The sequence below is a fragment of the Aricia agestis genome, chromosome 14 (assembly GCF_905147365.1).
Source record: "Aricia agestis chromosome 14, ilAriAges1.1, whole genome shotgun sequence".
NCBI classification, from domain to species: Eukaryota; Metazoa; Arthropoda; class Insecta; order Lepidoptera; family Lycaenidae; genus Aricia; species Aricia agestis.
In genome coordinates, this window is record NC_056419.1 from 7,938,443 (window position 1) to 7,964,665 (window position 26,223).

Consider the following 26,223-nt stretch of genomic DNA (forward strand, 5'->3'; position numbering starts at 1 on the left):
GTCGTGACCACGCGAAATATAACATTCCGCGCAGCTTCGCCCGCGTAAATTAGATATTTCACAGACAAATTCGTCCACAAAAAATGGCCTATGATCCTTCGCGTGGTCTGCTTCTTATTTGTGCCAAATAACAGAAAAATTACTCCAGTAGTTCGTGAGATAAGCCCATTCAAATAATTTCCTCCGTTTTTTCCACATTTTCCTCTTTTTCTTCGCTCCTATTGATCTTAGCGCGATAAAATATAGCCTATAGCCTTCCTTGATAAATAGGCCTGCTATCTAACACTGAAAGATTTTTTCAAAACGGACCAGTAGTTCCTGAGATTAGCGCGTTCAAATAAGCCCTTTCGAATAATTTCCCCCCGTTTTTTTCACACTTTCCGCTATTTCTTCACTCCTGTTAGTATTAGCGTGATAAAATATAGCCTGTAGCCTTCCTCGATAAATAAGCCTATTTTTAGATAGCCATCTAACACTGTAGGAATTTTTCAAATCGGACCAGTAGTTCCTGAGATTAGCGCGTTCAAACAAACAAACAAACAAACTAACAAACTCTTCCGCTTTATAATATTTATTATTATGTATACCTAGGTAGAGTGTTATTCACCACGTAAATATCTGCTTTGAAACTATATTTTGATGTACAATAATTATGTTATTATTAAAATGGACATTAAAAATCTCAGCCATAAGGAAACATTTCTAAAGAATACTTTGCAGCGTACAAAAGAAATACAAAACCTTTAGTTAAGAAAGTGTATGAAGCCAACAAAAGAAAAATTTATTATTAAGTAAGGTTTTCAATTTTGACAAAAGTATCATTAATAAGACTCAGAAAGGAAGCTTCCATTATAATAATTATGATTAGGTATGATGAAATAGTTGTTTGTCTTATTATAACTTCTTAAAAGCAATACGACGTGCTCTTATTAATTTTTTTTAAGTTTATTTCATACAAATATGAATAAAAATACCATTCATTTAGCTACGCATTTTACTTCGAAATCCAAGTCTTTTACATCTGGTACGGAACCCAAAAAATATATCTATGTATATTGCATAACACGTTATAAAGATCTACGATAAACAGGCTCGATTTAGAAATTATACAACAAAAACTTTCCCATGCTATTACAAAGTTTCTCTAAACATGTAAAAACAGTAGGCAATATCTGAACTGCCCCCCTAGCATACGCCAACAAGATATCTCGTGGATATCTCACTCTCGAGCGTAGTGATATTTTCGATATCGATATAATATATCTCTTTTTCGCTAACATGCATACGTCGAGACTCGAGAGATAAATTTCTCTTTCGTATATAGTTAGTATATAGATAAAAATAGCACATATAAAAACAAAACTAAATTATGTCTAATTTTGACGACAGACGTACGAGAAAAAATGTATATCATGTTAGGGTCAATAGAGATGAAGAGATAAACCAGTTAACATCGAGAAAACGTGTAGAGTGAGATATCTCGTTGGCGTATGCTAGCACGGCTGGAATAAACCCCGAAGTCGGCTTTATTCAAATACTTACATACCGTACCTTTTGTTTTTTACTGCGAAACACCGAATCCAAATCGCGTGGAAACGAAAAGCATTTTAGCTTTTATTGCTGAATCTTAAAATCTTAGGGAAGTAAACAAAATTGTCGTTTATGCAGGTGTATCTGTTATTTTCATAATAATGATAAACGTACGTCATGTATATCAGGCAAATCGTGGTTGCCTTGCTGTCATAATGGCCATAATACCAGACATTGAGGTAAGTATACCAGAGCTCAGAGTAGATAGAATCTATTGTGATAAATGATAATACTATTAAATTTTATTCTATTAAAAATTACTATATTTCAGACAATTACTTATCCTATGTTAGTTTACATTATTATTTTTAAAAGTTTAATTATTTACAAGAAACAAAAAGTAAGGCCGGTTACGAGTTACGACCACCTGAGTCAGTCACCCAGTTGCACCTCTCACATGCAACTCAGTGAAGCGACCCAAAACTGCTAAGTCCAGCCTCCCGCTATCATTTCCAGGAGAGAGGTACTACAGACCATGTTTTCTTTCTCATTATAGTATAAAAGTCATCAATGTGAGCATAACAGTACCGGGGTAATCGCACCGGCGCGGCGCACTATACTGTACTCGGCGAAACATGGCGGTAGCGGTCATTGACTCCTCGTCAAAAAACTTGTCATGTCAATAAGTCGGGTTTTTCTTCCTGACGCTATAACTTAACGCACGAACGAAGAATATTTGAGGATTCTTATTTATTAACTTCAAAAATGTCAAAATGACCCTCAACAACATTTTTTGGGACATACTTTTGCCTCAATATGAATATTTTATATACGAATATAGTCCATAACTGGGTTTCTACAAGAGAAAAAAAAACACGAGCGCGATATTTCAACGCAAGTGACGTTACAATGAGACTGAAACAATTTATGCGGCCTTGGCTAGCTCCAGCTTCCTTTTGTATGAAACCAAAAGAAATGTAAATGATTATGGCTCTGGCGAATGCAAAATTGCAATCTGAAAAATATTCACATCAATCTTTTCACGGAGCTGGAGCTCGGAGGGATGAGTGATAGCCCACAAAAGTCTCATAATTTGCTGTTGTTTTTGTCATGATGAAAAACAAAATAAAAACTTGCTTAAATAATTTAAAAATATTTTTAAAGTTTGGTACTGCTCACAAAATAAATGAAGAATTTTATTTATTTTACCTATAACTCCGTACAATATTTTTATAAATATCGATTTTTTAAAAAGAAAACGTTTTAAATTTGAATCAAGTTTATTAGAACCAATTCTGGAATTATTTTAAAGTGTACCTAATATTCGGCGTAACTGGGCGGTAGCGGTCATTGACTCCCTGTCAAAAACTTGTCATTTACTATATAAACCGCGATTGACAATAAGGTGTCAGATGTTGTCAATCGCGGCTTTTTATAGAAAATGACAAGTTTTTGACAGGGAGTTAAAGACCGCTACCGCCCAGTTACGCCGAGTGAACCGCCGCCACCGCCGAGTGAGGCTGCGTAATTCATATTATTATTGTAATAAATAAATTATTAATTAAAGTAATAACATAGAAAGATTTACTTCATAGTGCATGAAGATTTGTCGTGTCTTAAGATTTGAAATACTTGACACATACAAAATGTTGTTCAAACACGGTACACCGTAGACGGTAGACCAGTAGCCAGACACTTTGGCACCGATCTGCCTTTTGAATCGCGATTTGCGAGCGTCATTTGATGGATGATATATACGGCCTCAACGGTTTATACTGTGTGCATAATTTTACACTCAATTAAGCAGCTCCATGAACTGAAAATTCAACAAATAAACGACTGAAAAATATACAATGTCCGAACGGTTAAAGTCATGTTAAAGTACAGTTTCAGTACCAAAAAAAATGCGTTTTTCAATATTTTATTTTAATCTATAAGACCTAAAATAAAATGTTCTATTGTACTATCATAAAAGTTAGAATATTGTGTCCATTCAATGTTGTTCGTAATATCTATCGGCTTGGTTTGACATTTAAAGTCAATACATAAGTCATAACTACGACAGTATATATTATGTCTATGGTCATAACACAATCAAATTACGTAGGCCCGCCATTGAATCAATTTCCTCGATGGTACATAATTGTTTCATATTCTTTTTTTGGAACTTCTTTAGGCCCATTCAGAGTTAACGTCATGAGAAGAGGGCTGAAATCATAATAATATTGCGTCACGACGCGACGACGCCATCACGAATTTAGACAGAGCTTGTTTCACTTCTCATCTGACACGTGTACTCGAGTCTCGTAGACACTCTTTTAAGGGTTATAAAATTGGGACCCTACAGCCAGAGCGTAGCTACCGCCGTATATGCCGTATCAATTATACGGGGCCCCCAATGTGCGTTAGAGAAAATTAATAGAAACTTTTATTAAATTCACAAAATATGTGAAAAGTAAAAAAGGCAACCTTTCCTAAGGGCTCCCAAACATATTTTATATGGGGCCCCACTGAGGAAAGTTACGCTTCTGCCTACAGCTGAGATTTCGATGTCTGTCCTCTGTCTGTCAGTCTTCAGGCTGTATCTCAAGAACCGCTATAGATAGACTTCTGAATTTTTTACAGATTGTGTATATCTGTTGCCGCTATAACAACAAAATAAAATTTATATTTAAGGGGGGCTCCCATACACCAAACGTAAAAATAATGGCAACAGGTAGGCACTTTAAATTTTCACAAAGATCTTAATTATTTGTTAATAAATAAGTACTTAAAATAAAAATTTAAGAGGGGCTCTCATACAAAAAAAACACAAGATTTGGCCTATTTTTTGCTCTATAACGGTACGGAACCCTTCGTGTGCGAGGCCAACTTGCACTTGGCCGATTATTATTTTCCTCGTACGTCGATAGGAACACCCAATTATTCACAAAATCCTTAAATGTTTACTTTAATAATTATTAATAAAATTAATATTTATTGGGAGCACCATACAAAAACACATTTTTTGCCTGGTTTCGCTTATAAGGAATACGTCGTGCGCAAGTCCGACTCGCACTTCGCCGATCTTTTCTCACTAAAAGTCGTACAAAAACAAATGTTTAGACTTTTCCTATGATAAAGGGCAACGAATAAATCAGAAGAGAGAAATTAATGTGCTTCTAAAATTATATCTCAACAATAAGGCCGTAACAAAAGTTTTGCAATAATATTCCTATCTACTTACTTAATTCAAATTAAACCTTACCTCAAAACCGCGGATAAATCCTCTCATTCCATCCTTGCGGCTATTATTTCGTGAGTAAACATTGAATAAACTAAGTCCTAACCGCCATTATTAAATTGCAAACTAGTGTAATTGGATTTTGGAGTATTCTGTAACTTCTGTGTATCGTTGCTAAGGAAACTCAACTTCCCTGTTATAGTGGATAAAAGCCATGAGTTACTGTGAAACTTATATAATACAAACTATAGGAGGCTATAACTCATAAGTACTCCTCACTCTATAGGGGTTCAATAGTTATTGAAAAGAATTGCAGAATAAAATGTTGGGTACATACAACGTTCTTTTAGAGATGTTGTCAACATCTCTAACTCTAACATCATGTTGAATCATATTAGGCAGATTGTGAACCTACGTCGTAATTTGGTTGCGTTGTCAATCCCATGTGAATAATTGATCAATGATTCATGATTAACATTGAGTTGACAGAACCCGACCAAATAACATAGGTCTGCCATCTACCTATGAATCGATTTCTTCGATAGTAGGTACAGCATACCGACGCGTTTGGGTACATACTACATATTATATTCCTTAATATTATTTTATGAAATAAGGGGGCAAACGAGCAAATGGGTCACCTGATGGAAATCAACTTCCGTCGCCCATGGACACTCGCAACATCAGAAGATCTGCTGGTGCGTTGCCGGCCTTTTAATAAGGAATAGGGTAGGGGAGGGTAGGGAAGGGAATAGGGGAGGGCAGGGAAGGAAATAGGGGAGGGTAGGGAAGGGAAAAGGGTAGGGGTAAACTCACTCACACGGCGAAACACAGCGCAAGCGCTGTTTCACGCCGGTTTTCTGTGAACCCATGGTATTTCTCCGTATAATCTATGATACTACATAGTAGTACTATTTATAACTAGTTAGTAATCTGTGGTAGTACATAGTTACTACTATGTACTACCACATAGGTACCTAATATGAATATCGTAGATATTAGGTACCTATGTACCTAATATCTACGATACTTACATAATATAATACATACCCCTCCTTACTCGGAAAATGTCCTAAAATGTTGGGCAGTGTTTTCATTCGTCAAAAGTCAAAACGCTTAAAAAGGTCGTGTTTAAATGAATATTAATTGTCTGGACTCTGAACTAAGGTGGCTGGGTATGAATTTATAAAATTTATGACTAAGAAAAATACGAACCTTTTCTCTTTGAAAAATAACATAATTTAGGCAGAAGTTATTATTTCATTTAATATCTACTTTATATTTTAATCGCAGACAAGGAAAACTTCTCAACTCTATCTTTTCTAATTATTTACTATAATAAACACTAAAATAATTTATTCATTTATGGTCAATGTGTCGAAGTCCGGCATACTTTTCTAAAATTAAAGTTTAACATAATTTATTGTTACGAAATTCGCTTTTTAAAGTAACTTGTGTCATCGGAAATTATAGGCTATATATTAATTAGACCTATCTCTAAAAATAATCTTAGTTGCCGTATTTTTTTACTTACGTGGTATTTTTTAAAATCTCGGCGTGTAGACGGACTTCCCTTACAGTTTGAGGTAAGTCCGTCTAGCAGCAGTGTAGCCCTAACTTGTGAAGTAAAATGCATGGCAACGGTTTCCAGCAAAGCCGCAAAACGGCCATTCAAATATGTGTTTAGGGTGTCAGTAATAAGGTTCGCATTCCAGAGAAAATTAATTTTATATCATTTTTAGGCAAGTCCAGCATATCGTGAGTCTAAGTGGTTGCAAACATTTTCATTTAAATTGTAGTGATTTTTTTGAAAAATTAAACACTAAGTATAAACATAAATGCTTATTACAACAAAATTATAATAACTAGTGCCGGTAAAATCTACAACTTTGCTTCATCATCATTTATGGGATAAGACATTTTTCAACGTACTCCCCTACTTAATTTTGATTTGATTATTGTTATTGATATGTATACTTTTATTTCGTCATATTAATATTTAGTTCAAATAACTTTTTAGTTTACGTGGCAGATTGGGGCCATGCACCCGAAAGTTACGCGTTTTTACCATTATTTTGGCCGCTCAATTAAAATTGTAAGGGTTGTTGGTCCGGGAGGTAGGATTTTTTTAAGGAAATTTCCTGCTTTTTAAGGATCTTTTTTCAAATTTTGATTATCTCAAATAATTTTTGTTTTTGGAATATTAAAAAAAACCAAACCCTTCTTTTTTACTTTAATGTTTATAACTTTTGCAATTTTTATTAAAAGGATCACTAAGTTATCCAAGAAAAGTTAGGTAATCCAAGAAACCCCAAACACCCCTTCGTATTTCCACTTTTTTTTTTTTGGGAGAGACTTACACTCAGACTGCGAGTACAAAACGGGAAAATATTTTGAGATCATTTTTTTCGTAACAGGTAGTTAGTAGTGACATGTCTGTTTCTTAGGTCAAACTAAATTTGCAATATCGTTTTACCCACTGAGCCATATGAAACTAGTCGTTCAAATATGGAAGTTATTGCCGCTAGACGGACTTACCTCCCAGACGGACTTCGACACATTGACCTTATTTGTGAATTTAAATAAATTTAACTATAAGTAAGTAATATAAGTAATAAGTATAGTAACTAATATAGTAATTCAATTAGTAAGGTAACTATAGTAATTTAATTAAAATAAATAAAATTAGTAAGGTACTATCGATACTATATTTTGGCTAGGCTCTTTAGTCTTTATAGTTACGTACCTACTAAAGACGAGTACGTGATTATGGGGGGTACTTACCAAATAAATAGTTACTATGTAATCAATATTATCCTCTTTGTAAGCAATATTGTAACTTTTTTTTATTTCCAGTAAGTACCTAAAAATTCTGTCTGCACTGCTTTGATTTCAGTATTAAACTTTAATCTTAAAACGATAAGATTATAAACTTATTAAGTAAATGTTTTTCCTCACAATTTTTTAAAATTATTTTGATAAGTACATGTCTTGTTTTTATTTAACTAACAAATTATAACGCGTAACTTTGTCACGATTATTAAACTGAAGCAGTACAGACAGAATTTTTGTGCACCAAATGTTAATTTTAATAAAAAAGTAACAATTTTGAAAATAGAACGGCGCGTAAATTTTACATACATCGCGTCAACTTTTTAACTAATAATAATTAATACAAACTAGAATAACATTTTTGATTTCAATAAGCTTATTGTAATAATTAACGAAACGAAACTTTTTCTAAGCAAACATGTTTTCTCCCGAGCAACAACAAATTGAAATATGTTTACTAAAATCTAATTTAGAGGAAATAGAAAATGATTTAGTTGTACAAGTAAGTCATACAGTAATACTTTTTTGTATTTTTTAATGTAAATCATGATGCAATATATTTTATTGAAGCATTTACATACAATTACAAATTTTATTTAAACATTTACAGCGATCCGCAATACCGGCATTAGATGCTGAAAATGAGCAAAAATATAGAGAAACGATGTCTATGCTCCGTGTGGCGCGCTCTCTTAATTCGGAAATAGAGCGACTCAAGCTGGAAAATGGTATTTTGTTTTTTACATTACAGTATTATGAGATTTTTTTATGAAATACCTACCGTAATGACTGTACCGTATTCTAAAATTATATTCCAGGCCCGGAGGCCCCATAAAATGATGGCCTAATCCAAACAAGTTTTCTCTTCCTTGTTCTTCCAAATATTTTTAATATTTAATTATATTTTCTCTCCCTCAGTTGTAAGTAAGTACTTTATAATACTTTATTAAAGTTCCGTGAAGATCGTGAATTATTTACTGAACAAAGTTTGTGAAGTACATAGATACGTCATAATAATATTATGAATTCAAGTATCGTCAATCTTAATACTTACCTAAATATTATAATTATCGTGTCCCGGTTTTTGTAACAAATCTTTGAAATGGCTCGAGCTGTAGCATTTATTTTTAACCGACTTCCAAAAAACAAGGAGGTTATAAAATTATGTTCGGCTGTGGATATTTTTTTTGTATGTTTAAATAACTTGTTTTTAAATGTCTACTATACATATAAGAGTGTACTTAACTGAAAGTGTACTGTGTAACTCATGTGGCATACTGTCATACAATATGACAACTTTAGCGAAATACATCTAAATAAAATTTTTGTTAAATCTCTGGAGGAAGCTCCGAGGAAATTTATTGTAATAGTATACAGCTCATTTTATATCTTTCGCTTTGTTTTGGTTATAAATCTGATTTTGCTACATACTCTTTATGATTTTTATACACACATTCTCAAATCTCATCGCTTGTCGTCATAACGTAAATTGTGTTATATCGTTTAACGTATGTTCTAGGCCTATTATAGGGGTATATCGAGTGTAAACTGAAACGGCCAATACGATTGACATGGGCGTACCCAGGTTCTGGGCCAGGGGGGGGCAAATTACCCAGGTTCTGGTGCCAGGGGGGGGGGCAAATCACCCAGGTTCTGGGCCAGGGGGGGGCAAATCAGATTTTTCATAAGCTAGGTGTTTATAAAGAATAAAAAAATTATAATTTTTAGTTGTATTGCAAACAAATGGCAAAAATTCGTTCTTAATTTTTAATTTTTATAGATAAAAGTACTAGATAATATACTTAGTAGGAACGTCAACATGATCCAGGGGGGGGCAGCTGCCCCCCCTTGCCCCCCCCTCGGTACGCCCATGACGATTGGCTTCTACTAAATATTAAAATATAATATTATATTATATTTACATGTGCTATATAAAATTAATTGAATCGTTGCAAATGCGTATAGGAAAAAAACAATCGATAGTAATTTCCTTGCCCAAAGGGTAGATTTTAGAGCATTTAAATTTGTTTCAATTTCAGAACATTGTAACAAATTTCCTGGAAATTAATAAACTGTTTTTCATTAAGTTTTAACTGTTAGCGCGAATTGAATATTAAATACGGAAGCATTCGAAACATTAATCTATGCATTTTGGCTTAGAGCGATAAATTGATGCATGACAAAGTAGTTTGTTTGTTGGGTCGTGCGGGTGAATTTATGTTGCACGACTTTAGTTGTGATTAAAGCCACGACCGCACTGCGAGACCAATACACGACATGGGAGGAACTTTGTGACTCAACATTGCTGTATTTTGTGGGGGTTTTAAGTTTTAACGTATTTGTCCTAAAACACAAAGAATTTATTAAAACTGGAAACAGATTTAATACTTTCTAGTTCATAAAAATACGGCTAATATTTCCTAGAAAAACCCTAGTATAATAATAGAAAATTGTAGTGTATCGTCTATGCAGGTGACTCTTCCCAGTATGTCTAAACAAGAAAATGTATAAAAAGTTATACTACTTATGCATATTTTTAAAATATTTCTTGACGACGCGAGACGAGTGACTGTACAGGATAGCCAATTTGTGACAAGCGTCCCAGTGGCTGCAGAAAATACTCTACCTAGCAAATTGTCCGCTCCCAAACACTACCAAAATTAAGACTCTCTCAAATGACACGCTGTCTTGAAACAGAATGTGTTTAATGAATAAACAGATGTAACCTGGGATTTAGAGGGGAACTTGACTTGCTTGTAATATGCATTAAGGCTCTTCATTCCGTTGAACCTTAATGATGAACAGAATATAATAATAGAGGAATATTCGTGTTTACTATGGACGCAAAGATTGGAGAAAATGATGCTACTAGTACATATTATAGTAAATTATTCGACCAAAATTAGATATTTTGCACACGTAATGTTATAATATTAGCAGAATCTTTGTCAAACGTCGTCGTTTACTGTCTATGCTGCCCCTAGTGTAAAAACATTACAATATCCTATTGCCCATCAATTATGAGCAATTAAAGACCTCCGCTCTAAACGTTTGTAATCGCTTATATTGGTCCATCGTTACGTCATTTCGCGAAATAACGCTCAGTGCGTTCGTGCCCTTACTATCGACTGTTTGTAGTGCGATTAACGGCTAAGCGCATGCAGCTACAGCGGCGCTGCGAGCAGATAGACGGCGCGGTGGAGCGAGCGCAGCGCACGCGCCGCGAGCTAGACGCCCAGTGCAAGCAGGAGGATAGAGATATTGAGATTGAGATGTATGACCTAGATACATAGTTACTCTAGGGCAGGGGTCACTAAATAGTTTCGCTCGGGGTCCGTTTTATGACGTCATGAAATGATGACCTCCGCGGTCCACACATTTTATTTAAAAAAATATTAATAAGCAAACTATTTACGGAAATTACAAAGGTGTTTTTTAGATATCAATGAGAAAAGAAACCATTTTTTGTAGCTAATTAATTATCTCTCTCAAGTTTAGAGTGAAATATTGGTGCAAACCACAGATTTTGTGCAAACTAAAACTGACATTAAATCCTAGAGATGTTGAAGTCCTAAGATGAACGAAGATCATATTCTATGAACATGCTTGGTCCGCACACAATGGGTCAGCGGTCCGGATGCGGACCGCGGTCCGCCATTTGGTGACCCCTGCTCTAGGGTTTATGTTATTTTAAGATACAATGAGTAGAGTAAGTAGACGCTGAATTAATTTTCCTAAAGTAATCCTCTAATTCAATCGTAGTTTTTACCGCCACGTGTTTTTTTTTTAATTAAGGTTTTAATTAGTTTCATGTCAAATTAATTAATCACCGTCTACTCAAGCAAGTTGTATACATTGGTTAGTGTTTAACGCGTAGATAAAGTGCTTTTATCGTTTTTATCCACGCGCTGTCAAAGAAAATATTTATTTTGATGAAAACCATTTATTTAAATTTATAATACTTAAGTAATTGTATTTTCAAACAGGTATGCTTAAATACGATAATCTCTGTGGCTTTCAACAATCGTCGCTTTTATACAAATATTTAAATTTAATATTTCCATAGAAAACAACGATTTCGAGGGCCCATCCATTACCGACTCGTATTTTACCCATTATTTTAATTAATTAACGGTTTTCACTTTATTTTGGATGATTACACGGAAATTCCTTGATCTGTGTGTCCCTTAATATTATTTTTTTATTTTTTATTAGATATTCTAAATTTTTATTATGTAACAAGTGCTTACAACGGTTTTCATAGCGACAATCCATACTATTAGAATATAGGACATTATCTAATTAATCTAATAATTAGATAATGTCCTAATTATCACGACCTTGTAATATACTGATTCAGCTAAATATTTCGTAGAATTAAAAACTTTCTGTCGCACATTATCAGATTATGTATCGCTTGTTTCTTCCGCTTAGATCTGTTCTGCGAATTCTCAGCAAACTTTTAAAATTATAGCATCGTATTATGCTTATTAGATACCTGGAAAATATAATGTATGTACCATCAGAGTCCATATAAAATTATTCATAGACAGATGACGGACCTACGTTATTTAGTTGGGTGATGTCAAGTCAATGTTAACCGTGGTATGTCAGCTGGGTTGATATTTAAATGCGACTAAAATGCATAGGTCCACCATCTGCCTGTGTAGTGACACTGAATATATCGATGGCCCCAACGAATAAACGTGCAATCGAAAAAAGACAACTTTTCAGGAAGGCAAAAAAACGTTTGGAACCATATAACTTTGACTACATAATAAATAGACAAATATAATGTACAACCAAATTAAAGGTAAAAAAAATATCTTTCAGCTCATATATTTATTATTAATCAAATTATAGGTTTACCGCATATTTAAGAAAAACCATGTTAAATTATTATTCTAGTGAATAATATGTGACTTGTTAACACTATTATATGAATGCACGTTTATTCGTGTCATAAATGAAGTTTTAACAAGTGCAGTGAAATGTTGCATGGTTATTCCACGTATATTTTTATTCCCCTGAGCCATGTTCTGGTCATTTACACGCTTATTCTTGTATATTTTGTTGCTTTTCCATGTTTCTAAAGATAAAAGCCCGTATATCAGTGTTAAGAAGATCGACTTATTATTTATGTAACACGACCTTATAAATGCATGCTATAAAATGTAAATCTATACTAATATTATGAAGTGGAAGAGTTTGTTTGTTTGAACGCGCTAATCTCAGGAACTACTGGTCCGATTTGAAAAATTATTTCGTTCTTAGATGGCTCATTTATTGAGGAAGACTACAGACTATAAATTATCACTCTTACACTAATAGAAGCGCAGAAACATAGGAAAACGTAAAAAAAACGGGGAAAATTATTTGAAGGCGCTTATCTCGCGAACTACTGGATGAATTTTTAAGTTATTTGGCACAGATATAGAGTAGACCATGACGTGAAGGAACGTAGGCTATTTTTTGCGAGAAAATGTACGGTTTCCGTAAAATATCTCATTTGTGCGGGCGAGGCCGCGTGGAACGTCTAGTTAGCTAATATTTTCTTGTTGACGGTTCAGTAAAAAAATATTGTTGATCTATTGTTGTTGTTGATAAATATTAACCTCCCTCGCGCAATTGCGTGGATATATACATATAAAATAGAGTACAACCTTGCCTATAGATCCTTAAAGAGAGAGATCACTCGGGCAAAGAAACAGCACGTCAATAGTATTGGTAAGAGACTCGAGTGCCTTCCTTTGGGAACCCGTGAATTCTGGTCTCTGGCCTAAGCTATTGAAGGATATTTCTGAAAGCCACCCTACCATCCCTAAATGGATCGTTAGTCCACGACACAAAATACAAAGACGTAAAACGTCAAACTCGACCCTTGATGACCTTAGGATAAAAACCGCCGACCATACCACAATGCAGGGGTACCGTAGTGTACCCGATCCCCAAAAAAGGTAACCGCTCAAATCCTTCCAACTATAGACCAATTTCTAAGGCCTTCGTCTTCTCGAAGACAATGGAATCCATTATCAGCTCTTTCGATACTTGGGCGGCCAGACATTACTAAGCGACAAACACGACAAATAGTACGGGTTCCAAAAGGGTCGCTTGGCTGGTTATCTCTTGGCGTACCAAACTCATCGTTGGGTTCAGGTGATTGTGTGGAGAGGAGAGGCATTGGTGGTTAGTTTGGATATTGCGAAGGCCTTTGATCGGGTTTGGCTTAAAGCGCTGCTATCAAAGCTTCCATCATAATAATATCCCCGAGAATTTATGCAAATAGGTCACAAGTTTTTTGGCAGATCAATGACATGCTACAGAACAACGGCATTTATTGCTATGCGGATGATAGTACAGGTGATGCCCTATCTACCGGCTTCCACCATATTTCTCGGTTAAATGTCATTGACAGTCGAAACGAACTTATATCTCAAATAGAGAATTCACAGGAGAAAGTCTCTGAATGGGGTAGATGACACAGTCCAATTCAATCCCGCCAATTCTGCCCGTTCACAACTAAAAAGTCACCAATGGTCCTATATCCTCGTTTTCAGGGCACCTCTTTAACAATCCCCTCCCAGCATTGAAATACTTGGCGTAAACATATCGAGCGAGGTCCAGTTCCAACGTCATCTAGAGGGTGATGCCAAGTTAGCCTCGAAAAAACTTGGTGTTCTTAACAGGCGAGACAGTGTTTCAGTCTGGACCAATGCCTGCAACTCTACAAGATGCAGGTTCGGCCTCATATGAAATACTGTTATCATCCCTGGGCAGGGACCCCAAAATATCAACTAATCCCTTTGGATCGTATCGAATGAAGGGCCGCTCGAATTGTTGACTGCCATAATGTTTCAAACAGGCTGAACCCCTTGGAATTACGCCGAGATGTAAATAGCTTCACTCTGCATCCTCGATCGGTTGTATCACGGGGAGGAATTCCTCTAAGGAATTGTTCGGAATCATACCTCCTGCAACTTTTTGCCATCGTTCCACGTGAAAAATATACCATCCTCATAACTTTGATGAGTGACAGTCTTCCATCGTGCTTTTTTCGCGTAACTTTCTGCCGCGCGCTGTAAAATTTGGAATGCACTATCACCAGCAGTATTCCCAGACCATACGACCTGCAAACCTTCAAGAAGAGAGCGTATTCCCTCTTAAAAAGACCGGCGACTCACCAGCAGCCCTTCTGATATACCTTAAAATAGCTCTTCGAATAACCTTTAAAAAAACAGAAAAGACAAGAGAAATTAGTAAAAGATAATAGAATAGCTGTGATTATTATATTCAAAGTTTCGCCATCTGCAATGAGGCGTTACTCATAGAAGTCGCTTGCATTTTTACACGAATAATCGTGCAAGAGTTATAACCCAAAGGAATGGATAGACACGTGCGCCAGATTGTTTTAACACGTTTATTCTGGTGAACTCAAATAAACAAATAATCTACAATAAGTGCATGTTTTATTATTAATGTGATATATATTATTATTTTTTCCGTACAATAAAGGTCTACATTGCTATAAAATCGTTATTTTAAGTCAAAAAAATTCCAAAAAATTTACATAGGTGTATCATAGGCCATGCAAACGAAAAATCAAAAAAAATGTTTTTGGGTAAGAGCTCTTGCACGTTTATTCGTTGGGGCCATCGATATTATATTAGTAGTACCAAGTAGTGAGTAGTGTGCAGCGTTGCCAGACGTCCCGATTTTGGCGGGACGTCCCGATTTTTTCATCAAAATTAAATGTCCCGCGCTGGAGAGACTCAGTCCCGCTTTTCGGGGAAAGCCCGAACGTACGTGCAGCGTGCTGAGAAAGAAAGTTGCGTGATGATGTGTGTGGGGTGTGGACTGTGGGAGGTAGAGGGGTGGATTTTCTTTGGCTACTTTCGCTACCTATTGTCACGTAAACGTCATTTTAACGCAAATAAAAAGATAAAAATTTAACTTTTGATTTTATACCTATTTTACTTAGCGAGATACTGAAGAATCCCGCTTTTTCACTCAAAAAGTTCCAAAGTCCTGACTTGGTACAAAAAAAAAGTGGCAACGCTGCTAGTGTGTATCAATTGCGTAGTATCAAATGCACTAATCCTGCGGGGCTAAAATGGTCACTTTGAAGAATCATGATATGAATCATGATATGATTCATTTTTCTAAAATCGCAAAATGCAACTCTGCTTGCAATTCATTTCTGTATTTTTCATACAATTAAATAACATTTGTCAGTTTGACAGTTATGACAATTCATTTGCTGAATTGATTGAGAAGAATTACTAAATGTGACCATTTTAGCCCCGCTGATCTATAACAATTATTCGGTTTAATTTCCAGCCGGAAATACGAAGACGCTCTTCGTGATATAGCTGATCGTTTTAGAAACTCACGAGCCTTATACGTAAGTTTTTATTACTTTTTTATTTATTTATTTTTGTATTTAGAAATGAACTGAGAAATTGTCCTGATGGAAAGCACCTGTGACTTCTCTGGACTTCTCCTAGGTTTCACGTTGTTTTACTGGTCCTTGAAGTCTTGAGTATTAATTTTTCCCTTCGTAGGCTTGAACTTGGAACCAACCACCATGGTTGGTTTGACTGCCTTACAAAATAGGGTCATAACGTACTTTCGTCATAAGTTTTAATTATATATTGTAATATTGCTGTTGTTTCTTGCCTTAGTTAGAGTAAGCGGCTTCTTCACTTCTTTATTTATTGTCTTGGATTTTAATATATTTGAACCTCTTTATCTCACAGTGCGAAGAAGACATGAAGAGTGAGTTGAGAATAATCGAGGGTGTGATAACTGATTTGAAGACTGAGGAGCAAAGACGTACGGACGAAGTAAGAGAGTTATCCAATACTCTGAAGAATCTACGCAGCGATATCCCAGAAGATATTCTGATTATTGTGTAAGAATTTTCAGTTAAAACAGTTTTTGTGTTTTATATGAGCATTTTTCCGTTTGATTTTGATATACAATTTGACTATGCAGGTATGTGTAAATTACAATTTTTACATGATGACGAAAATAGATGACGTATTAGTAGAAAAAAAATATATAATTCGTTCGGTACAGTGAAACAATTTCTAAAACTGAAATACTCTGTAAACTCTAACGGCCCAATTAACAAACGAAGAATGGGCTAACAAAGCTATCTATGAATTATTGCCTATTAGGTTATGAATGTCTGTCAAAAGGCTTTTCCTACATAAAAGACGAAGAGAGCAACACGGATTAGATCATTTGTTAATTTAAGGCCTCTAGGTATTGAATTTTATGACATCGTGTTACTTATGACTAATAATCTAAAAAGATTTTTTTACTGAGACCATACTTTATTTTACAGCGGAAAACCCGAGTTGGACAATAAACTGAAGCGTCTGTCGACTGAATGTGATACATTACAAAGGCAGAGTGATTACGTTATCAAGACGCGCGGTCATTTGAGAATGTTTTAGATAAATCTAAAAACTACAGTTAAAGGTCCGCGTACATTATGACGAGGTGCATTTGGGCGGACTTCCTAATCCTAACTATTTGACTTAATTCGCGATATGTCGTAAAGTGTAAGTAAGTATAGAAAAAAGCGGCCCCACTCGATGCGCCTCGGCACAAATGCACAATGTACGCGTGCCCTAAAAGGTTCATATAAATGTAGATGATGATGATTAAAATGCAGAACGGTATTGAAGTAATCATTATTTCAAGGAAATAATATGATTTTCGTTACAAAACTTCCCGTAAAAATAAACTGGTTGCATTTTCGTTCCGCGCTCTATAAAAATATACTTTGAATTCTCAAGCTTCATTATCCTTTCTCTACATAATAAGAAATAAATGTTCAAAATAATGTTTGAAAATTCCCTCGTACCTCTCCCTCCATTTAATGTTATTTAAACCTTTTATCTATTTTATTTTTACCTCTGAATAAGACATGCAATTATCGAATTAACGTTATCGTCTGCTCGCATTTGTGAGCAGTGAGCACGAACCTTCGAAAGGTCTGTATCACCTCGCTTTATTAAAAACTAGAAGCGAACGAACAATTAAGGTTTATTGCGTATGCCTTTGTATCACTTAAAGGGTTGAAAGTTGATTAATCTATACATATTATAAAACAAAGTCGCTTTTTTAGGGTTCCGTACCCAAAGGGTACAAACGGGACCCTATTACTGAGACTTCGATGTCTGTCCGTCTGTCTCCAGGCTGTAACTCAAGAACCGATATAGCTAGAATTATGAAATTTTGACAGATTGTGTACATCTGTTGCCGCTATAACAACAAATACTAAAAACAAAATAAAATAAATATTTAAGGATCTCTCATACAACAAACGTGATTTTTTTGGCCTTTTCTGCTCTATATCAATAATGACAACAGGTAGACCGTACTTTAATCTTTCTCAAAGTCCCTAATTATATGCGTACTTTAATATTTATTAATAATATAAAAATAAAATAAAAAATTAGGCCCCATACAAAAAACACAATTTTTGGCCTTATTTTGCTCTATAATGGTACGGAACCCTACGTGCGCGAGTCCGACTCGCACTTGGCCGATTATTTTCCCTCGTGTCCCTTTGTTCCCTTTAATCTCTAAAACTACGCAACGGATTTTGATGCGGTTTTCTTTAATAGATTTTTTTAGTGGGTATATATTTTATACCCGATGCGAAGCCGGGGCGCGTCGCTAGTATTTTATATTGTACACGTTGCCCACATGAAAACCTATTAACAAAATATCTCAATTATAATGCCCTAGGTTTCCGAGGCTATTTATTAATACCCTAGCCCACAGATTTTAGAATAGCCCTAGCGCTTTTGATTAGCGTCACATAACATTTACTGATTAACGACATAGTTGAATAGTTACTGTCAAAAAACTCAAAAAATAGGTATTGGTCATCAAAGTCATAATATTATGTTCATATTTGGCAGCCTGAAAAAAATTTAAACGTTACTCAAAGACGTAATACCTAAGCTTTTGTAACTAATAAAACATGGCAATATTAGACAAAAGCCAATGGAGCCTGATTTACTTACAGTATGATGGATTTGACAACAAAACATTAGAACCTCATTCTACGGACCCCTAGTACGTGATCATGCGAACTGTACTTAAACCCAAGATCCTATTGTTATGAGCAATAGATTCGAAAAGATGGTTATGTACCGATATTTCTATTGGCCGTTGTCCAGATTCAAAGATCGCCTTTTGTTTTGTCGGTTTCTTGTCTGGCCTCGGACTATTGAAACATGTCAGAACTCAGAATTGAAATAAATAAAAATTGAGTACCTACCGGAGTTTTGTTACGGAGAATTTTGCTGATAAATACTTTTATTTTCTAGTAGATCGCTTTTGTCTGTGGAAAAGTTAAGAAGTTATTTTGTGTTAGTTTATTTTAAAAAGTATAAGGAAACTCTCTTTTAAAAAGTATAATAAAAATTACAACAAAGGTTGTTCCAAAGTCATTGTACTATCAGAGAAGTTGATTCCTATGCAAATCGGGGACCTAAGTAGTTTGGTTGCGTTACGTCAAACCCAGCTGACAGATCACAATTAACATTGAATTGACATATTCGACCAAATAACGTTGATAGGAATCAACTTCCTCGATGGTACATTAACCTAATTTTCTTTATTGGTACACGGAAGATAATAATTTACAAGCTATTTGACCGAGCTTTTCTCGGTATTCGATAAAACACGAATAAAATGACATTTTCTAAAAATGATACCTAGCTAGATCGATTTATCGCCCCCGAAACCCCCTATATACTAAACATGAAAATCGTTGGAGCCGATTCCGAGATTCCAATTATATGTACATATATAATATTATACCAGAATTCCTCGTTATATAAGATATAAGATACTGTGTTTAGCTTTAAATCGAAGTAACGGCATAGCCTGAATATTAATTTTTCAGGCTATTTAATATTTTGATATCATCATTCATCATTCATCCTCCATAATGACCCTCACATAAAACCACATCCTATTTCAATAAACACTTTTTAATAACGTGACGTTCCCCGCTACTGTGTGTATTGTGCTAAATCATAAGCCGGGAGGACCGTACCTTTTTCTGTAGTCACTTTTTTATATGGGTCCTTCGATCAAAAAGTATGGGTCTATGTTTTTCCACATGGTCTAGGTACTCTGTTAGTGCCAACTTTTGGACCCTTTTTGTAGCAAGCAAGCAAACATCGGGGGCCCAATCCCCTACCCTTTTCCCTTCCCTACCCTCCCCTATTACCTTATTCCCTCTTAAAAGGCTGGCAACGCACCTGCAGCTCTTCTGATGCTGCGAGTGTCCACGGGCGGCGGAAGTTGCTTTCCATCAGGTGACCCGTTGGCTCGTTTGCCCCCTTATTTTATAAAAAAAAAACATTAAGTACCTCTATATTATTGGGTAGGTAAAAATCGAAACTACAGTGAAGTAAGTATGTGAGTTTTTATTATGAACTGGGTCGTGATGGGTCAGCTTGTTCTTCCCTTTTCCGTTGTGCAACGCGTTCTGCACTGAAGTCGCTACAGCTACGCCGGCGAAGAATTTGTCCTGAAACAAAATAGTTCTGTTGTGACACTTTTTACAGCCTTTTATTGTGCAATGTCCTTGTCTAATACGTTAGATAAGTCATTGACAAGCAAAACCTTGGTAAGTATAAGTTATCCGCAGTGTGTATTTTTAATTTTTAGAATTCGGTCACAAATTATATTTAAGGAGGATTAATAAATACGTCTCCTAGAAGTAAATAGGTATCACCGAAAGTGGACTTATGAAATAATATTCTCTCCGGGATTAAAAATAGGTTTTTACTTTCTATTTTTAGTTGGATTGGTAGCTAATGCTTAAAACCATTCATCCTACGTAGGATCACTCCTTAATAACTTTCCCAAAATAAAGTCCAATCACCAAACATAACTTAGAGCGACCGCAGACTTACAATTTCAAGTTGACCGACTAAATCGTATAGTATACTGTTAGCTATGGCGGCTTAATATGAGAGCTCGCACACTGCATCCAACTAAAAGTTGTACAATTTAGTTGGATGTAGTGTGCGAGCTCTCATAAGGCGCCATAGCTAACAGTCATACTATACGATTTAGTCGGTCAACTTAAAATTGTAAGTCTGCGGGGACCCTTAATCGCCTATAACACAAACAATCCTTATCTTACGATTTACTTAGCTCCGAACTACATATTATGTTTATTAACGAACTGTTTACTCTATGAAGTACAAACCAGGCCATCTCTAAATCTCTGAGTCCAGGCTCTCTGCGTCGTCACAGTTACTGCCGGGACCGTACTCTCTCCCCAAACGCCACATAACACAGTAACAACTAGAATTAATGTTATCTTCATTGCTACTTCTTTGCTAAGGATATGGATACGATTATTGTCGTGACGAGTCTTTTATAGTGATATGTGAAGTGACTAACAGGAAAATAGCGAGGTTTTTTCCCGCGCGTGCGGTTACTGCAAAATTTTTAAAGATTGTTCCTAGAGAATTTTTGATATACGAGTATTGTGAAAGTGTTACCTAGTACTAATATTATAGCAAAAGTAATGTAAAAGTTTAAGCCGCTGCAGATAATATAGATTTCATTTTGATTAGACGAACAACATTTTTATCTGCGAAAAATCTTGAAAGTAGTAGCTAACAGAAATAGAAAGGATTTCATAATTTGACTTGATGGTACCTAAAATATGGATTGTAGGACAATGTTACTCGTATATAATATATTTTGTGTTGTTAAAACTTTGAATAGGTACCGAGCTAAATAGTCTAGGAAGTTATGCATCGCTCCCATACAGAACCTTTAAAAATTGTATTAAGCTATAAGCTTCATCACATATGTTCCATAAGTGATTCTAAGCATTTTCAGTCCGGGGGGCAAAACGAAACATGCGGCTAGCGGGGGAGAGGGGGGGTTCAAAGATGGCCGCCACCCGGGCTCTTTAAAAAATATATATCCTCGTCCTGGTGGCTACTAGGGTAAGATTGGTATCATTTTCTTATAAGCCAAAGATGTAGAATCTGTTTCTGATATTAATTATACAAAAAATACTTTAATATACCGCATTTTATGCAGATTCTAAATATATACACTTTTAAATATCTACTTCTACAAAAAGATGCTAAAAAAAATTAAAAACCGCTTAAGGAACATATGTGATGAAGCTCATAGCTTAATACAATTTTTAAAGGTCAACATCATAACTGCTCCCACTAAAAGAATAGTTTATAAGTATGTGAAAAAATGTACGGTCTATTCAATATATAATCTACTCCAATTCCTGTGGGAACCCAGATATGAACGTTAGTTGTGTTGTTGTTTTCTATAAATCAAAAACAAAATAGGTATGTCAAAATAAAGACAGTGCAAATTTTGCTTCTGTAGAAGATACTTATTCGCAAATCGCAAAACGATTTTCATTACAGTATTTTCAGAAGAAGTAACCACTCTTTGAGTGCGAACCAACGTGAACTAACGTCTACCCACTAGGCCACGTGCGCTGTTTTTCCTTTTTTCTTTTCGATTTTTACTAATAACATAATAATTAAGTACCTAGGTATCGGTTAAAATGAGTTGATGATAATCCCGATGCAAAATTTTGTAATTTGTCACGTACAAATCGCTTCATAAATACCAACTTGATTGAGCTAATATTATGTTTATGGATAACAACATTTAATACCGAGCTACCGATTATTATCGATATTATAATATTATTCAGGTTGGTATATTTTTGCTATAAGTACTTGTTTTGCATGTATCCTATTTAAGAAACATTTCTATATAATGTAATTAAGACCGTTCACAATATCATGTATAATTTTATCTGTTACTTAGAGGTGAAAACTTGTAATTGGCTTTCTGATAATCATACATAAAATTGCCACCGACATTACTTAGCTGTAAGTTTTCCATGTTATATAAATAAATAAAATAAATAAATAAATATTACAGTGTTAAATACGTAATATCTATGGGTATTTGCAGAGTGGAGAGGGCTTAGACAACACGTTTTCTTTATCGCTTACCTCTCTCCTCGATCTCCTTTTTTCAGATCACATTTAAATAAACGGAAAAAAGACAATCTTTGAAAAACGATGTCCTAACTGGGCAAAAAGCCGTTAAAAATGATAGACGACGTTATAAATTCTATTCTCTAAATCAAACTACGCTATAGACGCAGCATCTCATTTCAATAGAATTTTTCGTTTTTGTTTCAGACTTTTATTTACTGTTGTTTAGAGCTCGAAAACAATTTTCTATTTCCGTTTTCATAATCTAGAATTCTACCCATTGACATACTTACATTGCTAATAATAATAATGAGTAATGTAATTGACTGATTAGGACGTTAGGAGTAATAAATCACTTGATGTTGATTGTTATTAATTTATTACGAAATAGTAAATATATGTACATTATACAGATCTAGGGGACAGTTTACATAATGTTGCAAACTCTGTTTCATTTATCTATGTTTTGGACAATAATAATATTATTATTTAATATTTATTATTGCTTACTGTTCAATGTGTATATTTCACTTACTCGTAAATGGCAATTGGCACAATTTATAAAGTAAACCCAGTTAATAAAAAGAACACAGATAATTTAAAAAAAGTTTATTGTATAAAAATAGGTACTATATTTTATTAATATCTTACAATGCTTACTTATTTTATTGTTGAGTAATGTTGAGAATGTCGATTTTCATACTTAAGGGGACGCCTTGATAATTTGTTGTAAAAAATAAAAATCGATTTTTCTCAGCAATGACTAAAGTTAAGAAATTAAAGTTCATTGTCAGTATTCATCATGTCTTTGTCTTTGAATTACCCATAGCATAACACGATTGGTCAACTTTTATAACACAGAATGATCAATCAAAAAGACCTCTGTAAAAAAAGGGATTCTAATTTTGCCAACAGAGGAGAGTGATTTAAGCTTCCAAAATTTGTACATAGATTGCCCTTTAATTTGCCCATAGCTTATATGAAATAATATATTTATGGTTCTTAAATTACGCGACAAAAACCATTTTGTCGCTTACGCCCTTTCCATTTCTTGCTGTTCCATTTCTTGTTTTCTATGAGAGGCCGGGCTGGCCTCTCATAGAAAACAAGCAACCTAAAACATATCCAACACGGTTTTTAGGGTTCCGTAGCCAAATGGCAAAAAACGGAACCCTTATAGATTCGTCATGTCATGTTTTCTATTCTATTGAAACTTGATGAGTAAACTGTGAACCGCATTAAGATTTTGATACCATAATGGAAAAAATATTACAAATTTTAGGGGTCCCCATAGGTACAACAGAAACAAACATTTTTTTTTTAATCTAACATATGCGTGTGGGGTATCTATGAATAGGTCTTCAAAAATCATATTGAGGTTTCTAATATCGTTTTTTTCTAATCTGAATAGTTTGCGAGAGACTCTTCCAAAGTAGTAAAATGTTTTCCCCCCCTCCTACTTCTAAAGTAGGGGCATGATAATTGTAAAAAAATATATGATGTACATCACTATAAAAACTACCAACGAAAATTTTATACGTCATAAATGGTAAACCTTAATTTAACTTTCATTAAATCAACTGAAATATAAAAATAAATTAAAAACCTTTTAATTTCATTTCATAAACCTTATTGCTGCTGCGGAACCCTTCATGGACGAGTCCAACTCGCACTTGGCCGGTTTTTTACTTTAACGCGGCGTCACCTTAAATACTTGAAGAGATAGGTAGGCAGATAGATAGGCAGAAATATGTTCCGCGCGCGGGCTCCAGCCTCCAAAGTCCAAGAAATCCCCAGAATATTTTTGTAAATTTCTCGGAGCTCGCACGCAGAATTTAGGTTGATCTATGACTTACAACATTTATGCTGCCTAGAAGGTAGAAGTTTAAGTATTTGGTTATAACTTATAAGTCTTGGGTCTAATGCTTCTTGTGGTGAAAGAACTTGTAGACGTCGTTGGCTGTAGCCGCGATGTTTAGCGCCTTGATGCCTTTGCCCTGAAAAAAGTAAATTCATTAACTATTAAATCTATTAGGTACATATTTAGATAAACTGGTACATATTTATTTTATCTAATAAACGAGGTTCAAAAGTTCTTCAATTACTTTAAGAACTGGGCTAAAGAAGGTAGAGCTTAATAATTATTATATTTTATTCATCATCAATTATTATATTATTAATTCAACATAATTATTATGATCATAACTTAGAATTACATGCTGCCGATATTTCTTGCTAATAAATGCTGTTTAATCTATTTCGTTTCGTTTAATTCAATTAAGTATTTTCTAGCCCACTTGTGTACTTAAAAAGATCAAAAACATAATAGTTAAGTAGGTACTATCAGAGAAGTTGATTCCTATGCAAATCGGGGACCTAAGTAGTTTGGTTGCGTTACGTCAAACCCAGCTGACAGATCACAATTAACATTGAATTGACATATTCGACCAAATAACGTTGGTCTGTCAATTGCATAGGAATCAACTTCCCCGATGGTACATACTTAATAAAGACTTATTCAAAGGACAGATAATTGATAATAATAATTAAAAATTTATTAACTATGTATTTTGGGTTTAGCCGCCACAATCAAAGATTAAAGTTTTAACTGCCTCGTAAAATTTGATACACAGAGACATTAAAATTGTATACTTACAACCACCTCTGCTCCTTTCTTGATAGCACCTATTTTGCCGGGCTTAGCGTCGGTATAACTGAACACTGCTAATAGACTTAGCACCACCAAAAATAGGTTGAACCACTTCATCTTGTCTGTCTTCTCGTCTCGAGTGTGAAGAGTATAATAATTTGCATATTGGTGAAATGTCTTTATATACATACAGAATATTTATGTTCGGGACTCTACCGTATACCAGCGAGATTTGCTATGTTTGCGTTAAACAATGACGCGAATTCTGATAAGTTTATTAACGCATACTTACTAAAGCTGTTCTGATCTGTGATTCGTGACTTATTTTATATCTCAACTATATAATATTTATATTATTTTTGCTACGTATTTGTTACCTTTATCGTAGATAATTTATACGAATTATCGTGTACATCTCAGTTTTCCCGCTTTCCAAGAAGTGAAATATAGATTAATAGAGCTGTAATTGACATTTGCATAGCCTGATGGACCTGCATAATACCATGACGTAGTACCTTAGTATTTATTAAAATATAATATTAAAAAAGCAATAAAGACGTCGCCTGAAATTTTGGGTCACAAATAATAATTTTATAGATACTTACTCTAATAATAGCACAATATAATAGAGAGTACTTTATTAATTTAATGAATACAATTTTGGGGACAGTCTTGGATCTCACCTGAATATTAAATTACTTACTTAATTACATATAATATAATTGGTGGATTATATATTGTATTTTGTAAGCATGTCTACTATTTTTGAAATAGGTTGTTTCAATCAGAATTAATTGAATAAATATTATCTAGTCGAGGTAATTGCGGTTATAAACCATTTTCTTACCCAAGTCAACTTACACAAAAAAATCATCAAAATCAGTTTAGTCTCCACGAACGAAAATAATTATACACACATAATAACATTAGATTAGTGACATTATTCA

The 26,223-nt window shown here is 34.6% G+C and overlaps 1 protein-coding gene and 1 long non-coding RNA gene across 2 annotated transcripts; one reads left to right on the forward strand and one right to left on the reverse strand.

Moving 5' to 3' along the window:
- Positions 1 to 8,003: 8,003 nt before the first annotated feature.
- Positions 8,004 to 17,072, forward strand: LOC121733665 (golgin subfamily A member 6-like protein 10). The gene is made up of 6 exons (XM_042123988.1): positions 8,004 to 8,087; positions 8,196 to 8,313; positions 10,724 to 10,859; positions 15,923 to 15,986; positions 16,342 to 16,496; positions 16,935 to 17,072. Exons 1-6 carry the CDS (start codon positions 8,004 to 8,006, stop codon positions 17,044 to 17,046), a joined length of 669 nt encoding a protein of 222 aa, XP_041979922.1. The 3' UTR covers positions 17,047 to 17,072.
- A 2,958-nt stretch (positions 17,073 to 20,030) lies between these two features.
- LOC121733769 lies at positions 20,031 to 25,436 on the reverse strand. The gene is made up of 3 exons (XR_006036611.1): positions 25,283 to 25,436; positions 24,483 to 24,623; positions 20,031 to 20,150 (listed from the first exon to the last, which is right to left on the reverse strand). It is a non-coding gene; the product is annotated as an uncharacterized LOC121733769 (long non-coding RNA).
- Between the last annotated feature and the right edge of the window lie 787 nt (positions 25,437 to 26,223).

Bases quoted from the DNA above. Each gene is read 5' to 3' on its own strand.
- LOC121733665 (XM_042123988.1), top strand. From the start codon at position 8,004: ATGTTTTCTCCCGAGCAACAACAAATTGAAATATGTTTACTAAAATCT. The intron at 8,314-10,723 runs GTATTTTGTTTT...GACTGTTTGTAG, and splicing joins GCGACTCAAGCTGGAAAATG to TGCGATTAACGGCTAAGCGC. The intron at 10,860-15,922 runs GTATGACCTAGA...TTTAATTTCCAG, and splicing joins AGAGATATTGAGATTGAGAT to CCGGAAATACGAAGACGCTC.